We start from the raw sequence: 17448 nt of genomic DNA on the forward strand, positions 1-17448 counted from the left end.
TGCTGATTCTGTGGGGTTTTTTGCTCTCCAGTTTATTTCTGCTATAATCTGATACTTCTCTTTTTCTATGTGCTTTGAGGTTACTTTGCTATTCTTTTTCTATCTCCCCCAGGTGCATGGTCCTTGAGTTTTGCTCTTTTTTTTTTTTTTAATATTGGCATTTAGAGTAGTAAATTTCCCTCTCAGCACTGCCTTTGCCACATCCCATAACTTCTGATACAATGCACTCTCATTTTCATTCATCTCCAGATATTTATGTGTTTTCTCTAGCAATTCCTTCTGTAGCCCACTAATTGTTTAAGAGTGTGTGGTTTAATCTCCATGTATTTATTCTACTTGGAGTTCGATGGGCTTCTTTGATTTGCATATTTATGTCTTTTATAGGAGTTGGGAAGTTTTCTCCCTTATCTCTTCAACTAACCTTTCTGGACCTTTACTCTTCTCTTCTCCTTCTGAAACACTGATGATTCTTACATTTGTGCTCTCTGTGTACTCCATAACTTCCCTGAAATCCTGTTCCATTTTTCCATCTTTTTTTGCCATTTATTCTTTTTCCATTCGAATTCAATCATCCTGTCTTCTCACTCACTTATTCTATCTTACACCTTTTCAAATCTGCTGTTATATGTCTCTAGCATATTTTGAATTTGGTCTACAGTGTCTTTCATCTCTGTGAAGTCTTCTATTTTTCTATTTATTCTTTCAAATTCTTTTTTATGTTCTTCCAACATCTTCTTGATATCCTTCATGAGATTATGAAAGTCCTTAATCAGTTGTTTAAATTTCATGTCCCCTTTGGTGTTTTAATCTGGTCATTTGACTGGGTGATATCTACTTAAATTTTCACATGCATTATGATTTTCTGTTGTGTCTGGGGCATTTGTTTACTTAGATGTAGTTATTTTGTAAGTATCCTTAACTTGTATAAGGTGTTTGTATTTGTTTGGGTTTGCCTTGAAGGTTCCCTTTTGCGCTTAGTTTGTCAGTAATTACTCTCCAAACCAAGACCCAGATCTCATGGCAGGGATTCATTTCAACTTGAGGTTTACCAACAGATGGCACTCCTAGCACCACTTCCCCTCAGCCCTGCTTCTCCCCAGCTGTAGCGACTGGTTGAGCTAGATGGCACTGGGCAGGATGGCTATTTTCAATACCCGGCAGGACACTGGTCCCAGCAGGCAGAGAGGGGCTTCTCATTCCTTGCGGAACCAGCCAGCTGTGCATATGGGAGAGGGGCACTAGCTTCCATGGCTTGGGAAACTTACATTTCTATGTGGGAATCTCAGCAGCCCCACCATTCCAGACTAGTGTATGGTGTATGTATGGTCACTGAGGTCCCCTAAACAATTTCATATAGTTCCTAGCTACTTACCAGTTGCCCTAGAGGATGAACTAAATTTCACTTCTCACTATGACATTCTTCCATACCCCCCAACCCTACTCTTTTGACCTGATATCTTCTCAGTCCAGACCTTACTTCCATCGTTCTGCACTTGAAGTCATTCTTCCTTCAATTTGTCTTTTCCCTGACTCTTTCAGTCCAGGCAGGCAGCAGTTCTGCTCATATAAATTTTGCCAAAACCCTGTCAGCTTTGTGTGCTGCACAAATGGGTCCAAACCATCAGACAAGTGAACTTTCCACAGATTCTTCTGGATAACTGCACTTCCAATCCTGACATCCACTGAAATGGCTCACTGGATCCATGTTTAGCCACGCCTTCTTTAGCAATAGATTATCCAGTTTAAACCTTACATGGAGCCAGGCAATTATATCCAGGAGTTCAAGGAGGTCCCTGCTAGAGCCATTTCTGGCCCTAGTATCAGAATCAGTTACATAAATAAGCCAAAAAGCTTTCCACATTATTAATTGCTGGTTTCCTTGTGCCTTATGGTTCAACTCTCATTTTATCTCTTTTCCTTTCTCATTTCATTAAAAGCTTTAAGGAGAAACTAGGCTGTGCCTTCTACAGTTTGCTTAGAAATATCTTCAGCTAAATATCCAAGTTCATTGCTTTCAGGTGCTGCCTCCCATCCCATATCAGAACACAATTTCACCAAGTTCTCTGCCAATTCAAACCCAGGACTGCCTTTCCTCCAGTTTCCAATAACACATTCATCATTGCTTCCTAAGACCCCATTAGAAGTATTTAATTCCATATTTCTATCAAGTCTCTTCAAAGCAATCAAGGCTTTTTCTACAAGCACCTCACAATTCTTCCTGCCTCTACCCATTACCCAATTCCAAAGTTGTTTCCATATCTTTAGATATTTGTCATCCCCACTTTCTGATATCAGCACCCCACTTTCTGATATCAAAAACTGTTTTAGTTTCCTCACTGCTAAAGCAAATACCATGTAATGGTTTGGCATAAACAATGGGAATTTATTGGTTCATGATTTTGAGGCAAGGAGTAACCCAAAAATCAAGGCATCAGCAAGGTGATGCTTTCTCCTTGAAGACAATAGTGTTCTTAGGCTGATTGCCAGCAAACCTTGGTCACTGGCTTTTCTGTCACATGGCAGCACCCTCTTTCTCTTTCAGGTTCCACTGACTACCAGCTTCTAGCAGCATCCCCATGGTTTCTCCTTCTGGTGCAATTTCCTCAGCTTATAAGGATTTATATCATATTAGATTGAGGCCCACCCTCATTCAGTTTGGGAACACCTTATCTAATAATATCTTCAAGGTCCTATTTACAAATGGGTTCATACCCACAGGACCAGAGATTGGGATCTGAGCATGCCTTCTGTGGGGGACAAGACTGAATCCCCAACAATCAGTATGGCTCCAGTATGAGGGAAAGTGATGCCTTAACTGAAGCCAAACTGGCAGCAAGAAACATGATTGGCCATGGTTGGGTTAGCTTGATAAACAAATGATACATCATTAGCCATCAAAGAAATGCAAAAGCACATCATTAGCCATACAGTTTGCATGGAAATGCAAACTAAAGCCACAATGTAATACTTCTACACACTACCAGAATGTAGTATCTACTTTACGGAATATTGCTATAATCAAAAAGACTGACAGTATCAAACACAGTCAAGGATATGGAAACAATGGAACACTCATAACACTGCTAGGAATGTAAAATGTGTTAAATTTACATTTTAGAAAACAGTTTGGTGGCTTCTGTTCAACATATATAACCCTAGCACACAGCAACACACTCTTGGGTATTTAACACAAGAATGTTCATAGCAATTTTATTCACAATAGCCAAAATCTCAAAGTATATCAATAAAAGAATCATTGCTGTATCCACACAATGAATTATAACTCAGCTATAAAAAGGAACTACTGATACATCAGAATGAATGAACCTCAACATTATTAGGTTGAGCAAAAATTAAAAAGTACTGTATGATTCCATTTACATGAAGTTGTAGGATAAACAAAATCGATCTATGGTGATAAAAGCCAGAAACAGTTGCTTTGGCAGGCTGGTAGGGGCTGATTTAAAAGAGGCAGGTGGGAACTTTCTGGGGAGAGGAAGGTTTCTGTGACCTGGGTATTGTTTAAACAAGCATATATATATATTTGTCAAAATTCACTGCACTTTTAAGATCTTGGTACTTCACTCTGCAAATTATATTCTAATGTACATTATATTGTATGTAAATTGTATTTTATATCATTAAAAATTTTTAAGAGTAAACAGAACAGGGTAATGTTTGTGTCCCTGAGGCTATCCAGGGCCAATCTCTCTATTTGTAAACTAGATTCTACCCTTTTTTGCATACCCAAGGATACTGGCCCCACCTCTCTGTCCAGCAACATCTATTTTTCCTTCTCTATTGAATCATTCCTTTTAACATACGAATATGTTAAAATGTCTAATCCCCACCAAAAATATCTCAACCCCAAATGTATTTCCAACTACTATTATTTTGGGGACCCCTTTACAACAAAATACTTCCAAAAAGTTGTCTATGTTCCATTAAATAGCAATATCCCATAAAGTAGATAAAGTTATTTGTTTAAACTCAACTTCCAGGAGCACGTCTGACATCATAATGACCAACACTCATGCAGCTTATAAAGCATTTTTATATATGATGCCTCCTAATAATTCTCACAGTAACACTGGGTTAGATATAGTTCTGTTTTATCTATGAAGAAACAGATGCTCAGAAAAGATGCCAATATTCAAATCTAGCCCAAACAGGCTAATACTCCATTATTTTACTATCCTACTTCAAATAACATTTCACCAACCAAAACCTACTATAACAAAATTATTACAGTACGTAAGTAGATGACTAGATAATGTATTACCTAAACAGGACATTTTTTAGAGTAAAGGAGGAGCTTTTAACAGTTATGCCAAGATAAGAGGCTATGATTTAGGAATATCCTTGGTAAAGTGGGACATATGGTCACCCTATTTATAAGTTAGCTTTGCTATTCCAGAGACAAAAGTTCATACTAATGCTTTATTACAGCTTTTTTTTTTTAATTAAAACCAAGGAAATATGAAGAGGTAAAAAGACATTACAGTTAATTAATGTTGCAAGAAAGAGTTAACATTCAGTCTAGACACTTTGGTTCCTGTTTTATCTTTGACAGTTCTGCTTAATGTAGCAATACTATGACTAGAAAGATGTGGAGTCAGAAAAACCTTGTATGCTTTTGCAAACAAAGATGACCTATTTATAAATATGAGCATTAACAGCTGACAACATTGCACAGTTCTAAGAGAAAAATTGCTGTTTTAGTTCTTCAAAACATATCATAACTGAAACAATTTCATTTTAACAGCTCATCTGCCCCAGCAAGAAGCCCCATATCATAAAAAGTCTGTACCATTATCTAAAATTTACAATTCATATGAAAGACACCAGTCTTTGAAATGAGTTTGAAAATTCTGTTTCAAGGCTCTAAAGAAATCAATTCAACAAAGGCAGTTTCAATCTTAGTCAGCTTTTGGTCTCCATTTTGAGTAGCTTAGTAGATCCCACTGGATGCACCTCAAAAAAAAAGTCCTGAGTGTTAGAAGAAAATATCCTAGGACCCCACCCACAACCCACATAAAATGTTCCAATGTAGGCCTAAACCACAGAAGTGGTTCCAGAATATTATGTAGGGAACAGTCATTTCCAAGTCCCAGAATAGTCTTAGACCAAATCTGTCTTGACTGGGCAGGCCAAAGAATAAACCGAAATAGGGCTAACTCAGCTTTATAGCAAACAGTCTGCCACTCTTTTACCTCATTTTCCCAGTCTTCACTGGCCCAAACCCAAGCTGTAACCAATGCCCAAAACCAGACTAGACACTGGTGTTAGGAAAACAAGGCAATATTCAGAAGGGATGCTTTGAAATAGTCACTCAGTGGAAAGTGTACAAAGTAGGAGTCAGATCTAAATTCTATCTTGGGCTCTGCCACTGTAACTAGGACATATCACTTCTTTTTGGGCCTCAAGTTCCAACAGAAAGAAAAAGCATAAAAATGTTCCCTAAGACCCTCTTTCAGTCTTGACATTCTGTGTCCTCACATGTGTCCTGAATTTAACTCAGGCTTCAACTTTCCTACTGGACTACGAATTAAAAATGACAAAGAGCTTCAATTTCTCAAATATGTACCATTATTTCCCAAATAAAGACCAGTTGGAATCTGATATACATAACAAAGAAAAGGGTAAAAGAAGTTTCTCAAGGATAACTGGTTTTAGAAATTATAACTTTACTTTTGAGTAAAGATGTAGTAAAGAGAATACAAATGATGAAAGTAAAAAAGGCAGCATATCTCCAGCCAAATATATCCTAAAGATGTTGAGTTTTTTAAGAAATGCTTTGTTTTAAATCATTAGAAACAGTTGAATGCTACACTGGAAAGGACACTGGACAAGGAGTCTGGCGATCTGAGTTCTAGTTCACACTATGCAACTATATATGTGAACTTGAAAAAGTCACCATACCTCTGGGCTTCAGTTTCCCTAGCTGTAAAATGAGGAAACTAGACAGGTAAGTTTGTTTCCTATTTAAAAATTTATGATTTAGGCATTTCTTTTCAGATGATACACACTATTCTCTAGAGGACTCAAAATGCTTTTAATAAGAAAAACATACGGCATTTATAAACTATCTTAAAATTTAAAAGCACTTTCACATCTACCCAGCAACACTCTGGGATACATATTGATCATCACCATCACTGAGTATTTCATTAAACAAATGTCCCAGCAGAATGAAGAGAAAAGGAACATTAACTCAGAAAAAGACCCTCAATTAGAACCCAAATATGTTACTAGTCCTCACTGGTTTCCAACCCTACATTCATTCATAGACACTGCAAAGAGTCATATATTATTATATTTAGCAATAATTATATTATGTATGGGGCAAAAACAAGAACATTGAACATGGAGCCACGTTTTGAAAACTTGTGACTTTGATCTCTCTCATCAGTAAAAGAGGACCAATAAAACCTATTTTATGGGCCACTGTTGGAAATTGAGAGAAAAATGTGAACAAACCTAACATCACATTTGTAGAAACTGCATCTGAATTATTCCCCTCTTTGCAAGTCTAAAGGTATGACACAACTGCACTAAATGCAGCTCTCACTGGGGACTGGCTAGTGTGTTCACAGGATTACCAACTTATTCAAACATTGTCACTATATGAATTTGCCTCATATTGCCTCAGTAATCTCCCTGTCTTCTGTGTCTAAGTTATCAAGTGCCTTGAAAGACAGGAAAGCAAGACTTACTATGGTTGTCTCTCACAATACTTAACTACATGTTTGCTCCTAGAAACAGCTTCCTCAGGACAGTCGAATAGCATATTTTATCATGAAGGCAGCATACAGAGCACCAGAGCTCTGGTTCAGATTCCAAACTCTACTAATAACCTATTTTGCACAAGGCCCTCTACTTTTCTTGGTCCCTGTTTCGTTAGATGTAAAATGTGGTCGCTATATTAGATAATATCCTGCAATCCTTTTTTCTACTCAAGACTATGTAAAATGCAGACAAATTTGAAGAAACAAGTGTAAATGTAACTTTCCTAGCAGTTATCTGTCCTTTCATAATAAGTCAAATAAAGCTTGTACCAGCCTTTAAATCAGCCTCTTGAAAACAACCACCATTCAATGTCTACATTATAAGACATACTGCTGTCACTTATTAAACAGCAGAAGCTTTTGACTTGGGTGCTTCTCCACTGCAAGATGATGGTCAATGATAATTGTGTCCCCATAAAAACCGATTCTTAACAGAGAAAGTATTTGACCCACAGTCTGATTATAATTAGCAGCTGCCTTTAACAGTAGACTGCTGTGGCAAGAATGAGTGGGAATCGGCAGAAGTTAACTCTTGATTTAACAGCATAATCCATGCATCTTAAAATATAGTTAGTTTTTAAACCTAGATTTATATGCCCCAATAGGATTTACTGCAAAATCTTTCCTTATGGGTCTGCAGGTTCCAGCACCTGAATTCATATGCTTTCATCACATTTCTTTCTGCATAATGAGATAAATCTATCATTTGAATATGTTATTACAGAATGATGCAATCTAAGGAGAGGCTGTATCCAAATTCAGCTGAGTTGCATCTTACCTGGTCGAAAGTTCTCTCTTAAGCTGTATCCAAATTCAGCTGAGTTGCATCTTACCTGGTCGAAAGTTCTCTCTTAAAAGTTGTGTAGTCAAAATTACCATTAAGAAGCCATTAAATCAGCAGGGCTTAAGCCCCTGGAAGCTCACAGACCAAAACTAACTTACTGTTTCTTTTCACATCTGTGCTGGGGCCTCTTTCTCCCAACATTAAAGGCTAAGGTCTGCTTTAAAAGGGGCAGGTAATAACACTAGGTAAATAAGGTAACATACCTCTTTTTTGTAAATGGATGAATTAGCATAAATTAAACATTCAGCTTTTGAGGCAATGCAGAAAGTGGACAGGCCTATTTATCCTATGCCATGAATAAAAAAGAACCTTCAAAAGTCTGGAAGAGCCTTGGAGCAAGTTCCTGTTTTATTGCTTCATCAAATCTCACAAAACTCATTGCACTTGTGACTCTCAGATAAAAGTAGGTAAACAGATGGCACCAAAGTACTAATTCCCATCCTAAGTAAACATTTTTAAGGACATAAAATTTCACAACCTGGGAGCAACCTACCTGCGTCAGAAAAGGGTCTACTTTGCAGGTCTGACCATGGCCACCATGAAATTCTGCCAGGCGCATGACATGCAGGCATGGATACACTCTCTGGCCCTGGGCCACCTCGTGGGGGAAAGAGCAGCTACATCTTTTTTTTTTTTTTTCTAAGAAACCCTGTACACACACAAGCAAGATTCAAACCCTGGCATCTCGCCGAAGGTTCCTCCGCGGAGCGGCTACTAAGACGGCTTCTGCCATGTGCCACAGACCCCAAAACTTCTGAGAATAGCAAAAACGACCAAATAGAAAGTGCCGGAAGAACCACCAACATAAGGGGGTCCGGGGGCACTGGGAAGCTCCGGACCACCCACGAAACGGGGCGACAGTTCTCAGGCGGACGGGCAACGAACGCCCCGCAAGGGAGCTGTTTAGGCTGCCGCGCTCTCTTATTACCTGACGGACGTCATGGCTTCACCTTCCTGCCCCACGCAACAGCGCCCGCGTCCGATGCTCCACGCCTGCACCCGCAGCAGCAGGTACCACAGCAACTGCTCCTCTGCTCAGACACTCAGCGACAGCGAGCGCGTCCTCACACACCCCGCGCGGGCGGACCCGGCCGGGCCGGCCCCGCGCCCTGATTGGTCGCCGCCGGAGGAAGGCGGGTGCTCTGCCCCCGGCCCCTGGCCGAAGATCTTCCCCCAGAGCTGCGAGCCACAGCCAGTCGCCCGCCAGTCTCTAGCTGGTGCCGGCTTGCTGTAGCTTGCGGGCTAGTGGGCTGGCTAGCAGACGCGGTGGCCATCTTGAGCCCTGGTAAGAGCGTTCCCAGCTCCGGGTTTACAAGACAGGAGGTTAGATGCCCGCCTCAAAAATGGCCGCTCCTATTGGCGAGTGGTTTGTCAGTCACATGCCCACGGTCTACCTCGGCAAGCTCAGGACGCTTGAAAAGCACCTGGGAAAAGGGCACTGGCCAAGTAACCTAGAATTGTCGGGATGGGATTTAACTACCTGCAGCATCCATCTGCGGAAAAAAAATAACCACCTGGGGAACCTCATCCTGAGGTAAATCGAACGCGTGGCAACAGTTGCGTGTTTTGCTAAATTAGGAATCACTGCCTTTAAGAGGCAATTGCTAAGTCCGATCCGTTCTTGGACAGCGGAAACACCTAGAACGCTCTCCTTGAACATGCCAGTGTGCGGGGCTCACTTTAAACCAAGTGAATCCGAATCTGGAAGGGTGAGGCCCGAGCAAGTTCTCAGGTGATTCGCAACACATTTAAAAGTTTTAAAACCTACGTGAACTCGGAGCCAAGATTAGCCCAACGAAGACAAACCTGTTTGCCACATAATTGTGAAATGACCTCACTTTCCGGAATGATATGCAGTGGTATAAGGTAAGTAGTTAATACCTTGGGGGGGGGGGGTGTGTGGAAAGTACTCTAACTCCTGGCCCTAATTTTATTATTTAGTGGGGTTAAGAAATAGGCTGTGGACCACTAATATAAGACAGGCATAATAATTCCGACTGGGGGAAGGGTGGGAAGGAAAAAAATACTCAGCGAAAGCTTTATGACCTAAATAGAATTTTTCTTTCTTTTGTATTCTCTGTAGGATAATATTTATTATATTAATGGACTAGAATGCCACTAACAGTGATGTTATAGGGTCAATTTCATAAATCTGAATTCAGTTATATCAGAAGCACAGCCCAACACTAGGAGGCTATGATATTATGTATACGGTAACATCTGATGAGAAATAAATGAGCATTCTTATTTTTCTAGGCCTTTAATATTAAAGAATATTAAAATACTTTACAGTTTATTCTGATTTCAAAAGTTCTAGAGCTGTGCTATCAACATGGGAGTCACTAGCCACATATAGCTGTTGAGCGCTTTGAAACATGGTAATGTAATGAAGAACTGAATTTTAATTTTGTAATTGGTTTAAAAGTTAGAACTAAAGCAATGTAAGATATTTTTCCATTTAAAAAATTGCACATGAGGGCCCAAGTCATGCTCAAGAAATGCTGAATGGTGGATCCCACCCCCACCCCCAAATCACCACAAATAAAACTGTAAAGGAGGAAGGAAAAGGTTGGGCTGTAGGATAGCCTTGGATTTAAGCCGGAAGGCCTGTGGGTTCAGAAAGAAACCAACCAGGGGACCCAAGTGGACACTGGCACTTTTTGGGGCACTGGGCAGTTCCTGTCACCTGTGATTCCAGTCTTTAAACATCGGGCAAGCGTCCCCGGCACCTTCGGAGTGGCCAAGAAAGGTGAGTGGACAGGCACCTGAGAATCCCGTGTCTTGGAATCCATGAATGAGTTCTGCACCCCGCAAAAAACATTGTTCTTAATCCCATTACTGTGGGTGTGAGCCCACGGCACATAGGACCGTTTGAGGGTGTTACTTTTGGTTAAAGTATGGGCCAACTTAATTAAAGCTGTGTTTTAATCTGGATTACTGGAGGTCTTATAAAGAGAAGCAGGTAGTCAGCTGGAACCAGGAACAGAAAGAAGAAGACATAGCCATGTTATGGGAGAACCAGGAAACCCCAAGGATTGAAGCTCAACCAGTCCACTAAGGACCAGGGGGAAACAAGCCTTCCAACCTCCAAAACTGTGATACAACGAATTCCTGTTATTTAAACCCAAAACATCTTGTGGTATTTGTGATTGTAACCAAGCAACCAGGACTTAAGGGATGATTTTGATTACTGGATCATAATATATTCTGTTTTGCTTTCTGGTATATTAGAGTAGAAGAGAGAAGTTCCTGAAATCTCTAGGTTGTAATCCAGCTGCCTTGATCTCTGATAATGATTGTATAGCCCTTATCCTCTCTCTGCCTCTGTGACTATAAGACTTGATTACAAGTCAATCCTTGTGACTAACCTTCATTTGTATCCAGTTATCCAGTTTTTCAACTTTAGTCTTGTAACGGCTAAAGACAGCCCCTAATGTTTATTAATGAAGGGTCTTGGGTCAGTCCAGAACCCACCCCAAATCTAAATTTATCTTAATGACCAAGACTGGATCTAACAAAAGTGGGCCCGCCTGACATGCAAAGTAGCTTAGACTTTAACTTAAAAGTGACCTATACTTCATTCCGCCAATTTCTTTCATACATTCTGTGACTAAGCATGAATCAATCTGTACATGCTCAATAATCAGATCGCCTCTAATTACATCATCTAGGGCCACTGTGCTCATTATCCTAAACCTTGCCCATCATTTCTCTATTAAAACTACCTGAATTACTACAGATTGGAGAGACAGATTGTGGCCGCTAGGCCATCTGCTCTCCTACTACGTGCCTAGTAATAAACTCTTTCTCTCTTTGGAACCCCGGTGTATCAAGAATTGGTTATTGAGGGCGGGCCACGGTGGCTCAGCAGGCAAGAATGCTCGCCTGCCATGCCAGAGGACCCGGGTTCGATTCCCGGTGCCTGCCCATGTTAAAATAAATAAATAAATAAAAAAGAATTGATTATTGAGTGCATGGGGCAAAAGAATCCACAACCTTTGTCAAGTAACATGATCCCAGCCTAGCAAAATGAAGACTATGTTCTTACAAATATAAAGCATCATCAGTAGTGCCTAATTACCTGGAAGCAGAAGCAGGGACACGGAGCCTACTGGTCCACTTTTTTCTTTAATTGATTAAACAATTAGTTTACACTCTACTCTGCCTTGTTCCAGAAAGTATTAAAATTCGGTAGCTAAGACATTCCATTAACAGCTTTTCTTTATTATGCAAGAATTCATTTTCATTATAGAAAATTTAGAAAATACACAATAACAAAAATCACCAAACCTCTTCTCCCACTCTCCCCCATAGCTAAATATTGTGGACATTGTGGTATTTTTTCTTCTGGGCTTCTTTCTGTGCATAAATACACTTTTAAGTGTTTTACTTAACAAAAATGGGATCTTAAGTGATTATTCATTTTGAACTTTATTTTTTACCAGATAAATTGTGAATATCTTACACTATCAATGAACATAATAAATTCACAATTAGAAGAAAAAAAATTGCACTGTTTTGACTGGACTAAGAGTCACTTTAACCGTTCAAAACTTTGTATCCAAATTGAGATGCAGTGTGAAATACAAACTGGATTTTTCAAGACACTATAAAAAAAGAATATAAAATATCTCAGTAGTACCTTTTATACTAATTATATGTTGAAATAATATTTTTTATATTCTGGGTTAAATAAAATCTAAAATTAAATTCAACTGTGTCTTTTTAGTTTTTTTAATGTGGCTACTAGAAAATTTTCAATTATGTATGTAAAATTATGCATTTCTTACATATATATTTCTGAATAACAGTGCTATTCTAGGTAGCCTGTTTTTTTTTCTGCTAACCAATGCCCCTGTGATGAAATAATTACATCGACAAAATGAAATTAGAAGGGAAGCTAGCTAGTGATACAGCTCTGTGGTTCCTTGTTAACCATCTAAAACATCAAATATTCTGAAAGATTTCAAGTTTCTTAGAAGATGTTATTCTCAACATTATTTGGGAAATGCCTATCCAAAAATGGAACCATGGACTATAAATCTGATGTGTTTGGCCCATGAATAAAGGCTGATAAAACACTGAGCTAAACTTGTAGTGATAAGACTTTGATCAAATGTCTGCAGGCAGAATTAGTTGTTCCTCTAGATTAAAACAGGATCTGAATCAAAGGAGCAGCTGAATAGTGATTTGAAGCAGCTGAGACACTGACTAATTACAACAGTTTCCCTCCTGCTATTGTGCAAAATGTTAAAGACAATCCACATGGACTGAAATCAAACAAGGAATGATCCTTACAAATGATTTCAAAAAGCTCAGTCACTTTTAATATGGGAGGCAGCACGGTGTAAAGCAGTGCTTCTCAAACTTTAATATGCATATAAATCACTTGGGGGATCTTGTTCAAGTGCAGGCTTGACTCAGTAGATCTCAGTATCAGCCAAGATTTTGAATTTCTTTATACTCCCAGGTCTTGCCATTTGCTTCTGGTTTCTAAACCAAGCTGAGCAGCAAGAGGATATTAAAAAGAGGACAGATTTGGTTTGGAACCCCTACTAGCTGTGTGATCTTAGGCTGATTCTTAACCTACCTGTACCTTCTCTCATATTACATGCTTTTTGGACATTATGAAGATTAAAATGTAATTATCTGTAGTAAAATATCTAAAAGAGTGCTTGGCATATAGAATAGTTATGTTTATTTTCAGGCTAGTTAAAATGACATTTCTGAGACATGATACAAAAGCTAACATGAACTTGGCCCTGTGAAAAATAAAGTGAGCTTTTATTCATACTTAATATACTTTAGCAATTCCTACTTTTGATTTGTAATAATAAGGTAAAAAAAAAAAAAAACACTAATTTTGATACCTAAACAGCTACACTAGAAATTTATTTTTAAGCAAATATACCAAGTTCTATGTAATTAAAGGAATATAGGGGTTTACAATTAATTAATCAAATTGAAGCTACACCACATTCAAATACAAACAAAACTTATTTTTTGATGGTGACACTTTGCATCTAACAATCAAAACTTTAAATATGTTTCTTACTCATATCAATACAACTTTCAAAAAGTTTATTAAAATGGATTTGGGTAATATTCATTTCATTAGATATAGACACAAAACTATCATCTCAGTAGATAGAGCTCATGTGTGATCATTCTTTCAGAGTCAATCAGGTGGGTATCTTAAAGGTAAAAGGTTTTTTTCAAGTAGACAGAAGTTCTTTTTATTGCACCTTCTCTTCCTCGTCCTTTCATGCTCTTTTCCTAATCTTTCCGTATCCCTCCTTCATCCAGCCTTTCTCAGTACACACACACAGTTAGCTGCTGAGTATCTACTAAACTCTTGATCAATTTTCTGAGCAATTTATTTCAACCCTATTCTTTCCTAACAGCTTCTCTTATTCTACAATTTTAAGAAAAGCAGTCAATAGTTAGCCTTCTTACAATTTAAACAGTTGAATCAAGATAAGTGGGTCAGAATAGTTTGGTCTAGGTAAGACTGAAAAGTAAGTATTCTATATACTTTAATCATGAGGTATCCTGCCACTATTAAAGCAAATAGATAGCTAACCCCAAATAGTTAAGTGACTCTGGACAGCATCAGAAAAATGTAGAACCAACCTAGTAGTTTTTTCAATAAATGCTTCAGGCCCCCAAATAACACCAATGTTCTCTTCAAACATAATCAGTATGTTGTTAATAAGCACTCTCATACATTGTGAGTGAGAGTATAAATTAGTACATTTCTAGAAAGCTTTTTGGCAATATGTGTCAGCAATTTCACTTTTTAGGCAACTATTGTAAAGAAAATAAACCAATGTGAACAAAGATTTGTATTCTCAGTTACTCATTTAGTCATTATTAATAATAGCTAAAAATGTTATTATATCTTAAATAACCAAAAACAGCATAATGGTTAAGTAAATTAGACTAGAATGTTATAATATTACAAAATTTCCAAAGACTTTTTAAGGATGTAGAAAAACCTTGTGATATGTTAACTTAAAAAAGCAAAACAAACTAAAGGAATATAACAGTATGATTGAGAATGGATTTAAAAAACAAAATACTTTCCATACATGCACAGAAAAAAAGACTGAAAACACATCAAAATATTATTGTTTATCTTTGGGAAGTAGGATTATGTGAGTTTTACTTTTTGATTAATACTGATCTAGTTTATAAACTTTCACCATATATTGCAAGTATTAAATTTTAGTTATCTTTTTAAATGGGTTGAAAAATGCAAACTTATTCCCGCCCCTTGTTTCAACTTGTTTTTTTTAATCCCAGCCATCAAAACCATCCTTATTTTTAGAGAATTTGGGCTTATTATATAAATGTCTTATGTTTTCATTTTTAAAGATTCCTTAAGACAAGATAACAAAAATAAATACCTGATTTCTTGGTTAAGAACTTTGAATCATAACTTGACAAAAGTTAAAAGTATAAATACCACATTTAGCACTTTGTACAGCATTTTACAGGCCAGCTGTCACAACATTAATGTGAAATGAATGTCTTTCCTACATATTACTTAAAAAAATACATCCTCTTATTTAAAGAACTTTGTTTCTTAAAGCAAGCTATATCATACTCCAAAAGGAGAGACGTTTCAAGCCTTGTCTCCCCAACATAAATAGTGTGACATGATATAAAGTGAGGAGACAGGAATTCTAACCCTGGACCAACCAATAACGTTATGCCTTTTGACAAGTCATTGTCTCTGATCATCAGTTTCCTTATCTGAAATGCAAGGGAGTTTGTCATGAGTGACATCTCAGGTCCCTTTCAGTTCTTTTTAGACACTGAAAGAAAGGACTGCCTACTTGTGTCTCAGCACAAACTGCTGTTGTTGTTCAGTTGCTCAATTTTAATGCAATAAAACTCATACAGTTTTAGCTGGTTTCCTTATAGATAAGGTTATTCAAAGGAACATTGCATGTGTATTAATTCTTTCCATCAAAAGACATAATAAAAGGTCTATTATTTTTACTTCTTTTTAATTATCTCTAGTTTCTTATGTCATTTCACTTTAACATTACATTTTAAACAGAATACATTCTTTAAATGGAACCTGATCATTTATTTCCCTGGGGAATTTGAAGATTACAATAATCTTTATTGTAATGACTGAACTTTATTTAGTACGGATTTTTAGCAAAATTCCCTCCCAGGCACACTCAGATGGTGCTTCTTTATTTTCAGTGAACTATAAATCTCTGAAATTCCTCATCTAAAAGTGCAGGACAAGAGTGCTTCTTCTGCTGTCCAGCAGAAACATATTTCTAAATTACAATTGAATAGCACTGTCATTTCTTAAAATGACATCACAGAATAAAGGACAACCCTTCACAAAGGATTATTTTATGAAGTATATTTTATATATATAAAAGATTTTTCTTATTTATCATTTCACATAGATCTGGTTTGTGGTATTTCTTCACAACTACACTTTTAGGACCTCAAGAAAGATTTACTGAGCATCTATTCTACTGTGCTAGACATTAGAGATTCAGCAATGACCAAGAATGTGTACTGCCCTTATAGAACTTAAGTTCTAATGAGGGGGTATAGATAAATAAGCAAATAAACAAACAAGGACATCAAATGGTCCTAAGTGCCCAGAAGAGAGTTAAAACTCATTGATGTGACCATAGAGACAGGCTGCGTTAGATTCTGTCAGGGAAGACGTCTACCAACAGAGAACTGAACACAAGGATAAGGCATATGGGGGAAGGGGATTCCAGAGAGAACAGAAAGGCCCTAAAATGGGAACAGGAGGCCAGTGTGAAAAGGAGAAGAGGGCAAGACAAAGAAGGGGGTATGCTCACAGCAAAGAGCAGTTCATTTCAGGTATAATGAGCCCAAGAAGTTTAAATTTTGTTATAAGAACAACAGGAAGCCACTATAATTAAGTTTTAAACAGAGGAATGGCATGGTCTAATTTCATTTTTAAAGATCACCCTTTCTGTACTGTGGAGAATGGACTAAGGGAGCATGAAAGCAGAAAGACCAAATTAGAAGCCTATTACAGTAATCCAAGTGACAGATAATAGTGATTTGAATCACTGACAGAAGTGGGTATGGAGAGAAGATGGATCCAGGATACATCCAGGAGATAGACTGACAGGGTTTGCTGGCAGAAAGGATATGAGGTAAAGGAAAATAAAGGAATTAAAAGTATAAGTAAATTTTACACTTGAGAAATTGGGTAGGCGGATGGAGGGTGCTGCTGTTTACTGAGATAAGTAGGGGAGATGCTAGAAGACTGAAGGGATGGAGATAGAGACTTGGGAAACAGATTTTTCTTTCTAGACTTTCTTACTCTATAATGCCTACTGTTTTCTATTGATAGACTAAAAATAAATATCTCAAATTGCATATGCAGTTTCATCTGGACAACACCTTAAGAGGTAAACAATTCTACCTGGACAGTCTGCTAAGAGGTAAACAATTCTACCTGGACAGTCTGCTAACAGCTACAGACTAAGATTAGATATATAGATAAGATAGATAGACAGAAATTAGATATAGAAATGTAGAACAGCTAAAATTTACTGAGTACTAAATATGTGCCAGACACTATGCTATATATCCTACAAGCATTATCCCATTTGAAATTCACAACAGTCCTATCAGAAGATATATATTATTATCATCATTTTACAGATGAAGAAATTGAAGCTAAAGGTTAAATAATTGGCCAAAGTCACATATTACAAACAAAAAAACGTTAGTAGTCTGGCTCCAGAACTGGGGCTAATTTTACTATGCAATACAGTTTCACTGTAGAAAACCTAA

General features: G+C 37.7%; 1 protein-coding gene across 4 annotated transcripts in view; it reads right to left on the minus strand.

The window, feature by feature from the left end:
- Positions 1 to 17448, minus strand: part of ADK (adenosine kinase) — a 626273-nt gene that overhangs the window by 590804 nt on the left and 18021 nt on the right. The window contains exon 1 of one of the 4 annotated variants that reach the window (XM_077124868.1): positions 8561 to 8720. The exons of 2 other annotated variants lie outside the window; for them this stretch is intronic. In XM_077124868.1, coding sequence (XP_076980983.1) covers positions 8561 to 8574 — 14 coding nt within the window. In that variant the 5' untranslated portion in view covers positions 8575 to 8720. One more of the 4 variants, XM_077124869.1, reaches the window with a different exon arrangement.

The sequence above is a fragment of the Tamandua tetradactyla genome, chromosome 13, assembly GCF_023851605.1.
Source record: "Tamandua tetradactyla isolate mTamTet1 chromosome 13, mTamTet1.pri, whole genome shotgun sequence".
NCBI lineage: Eukaryota > Metazoa > Chordata > Mammalia > Pilosa > Myrmecophagidae > Tamandua > Tamandua tetradactyla.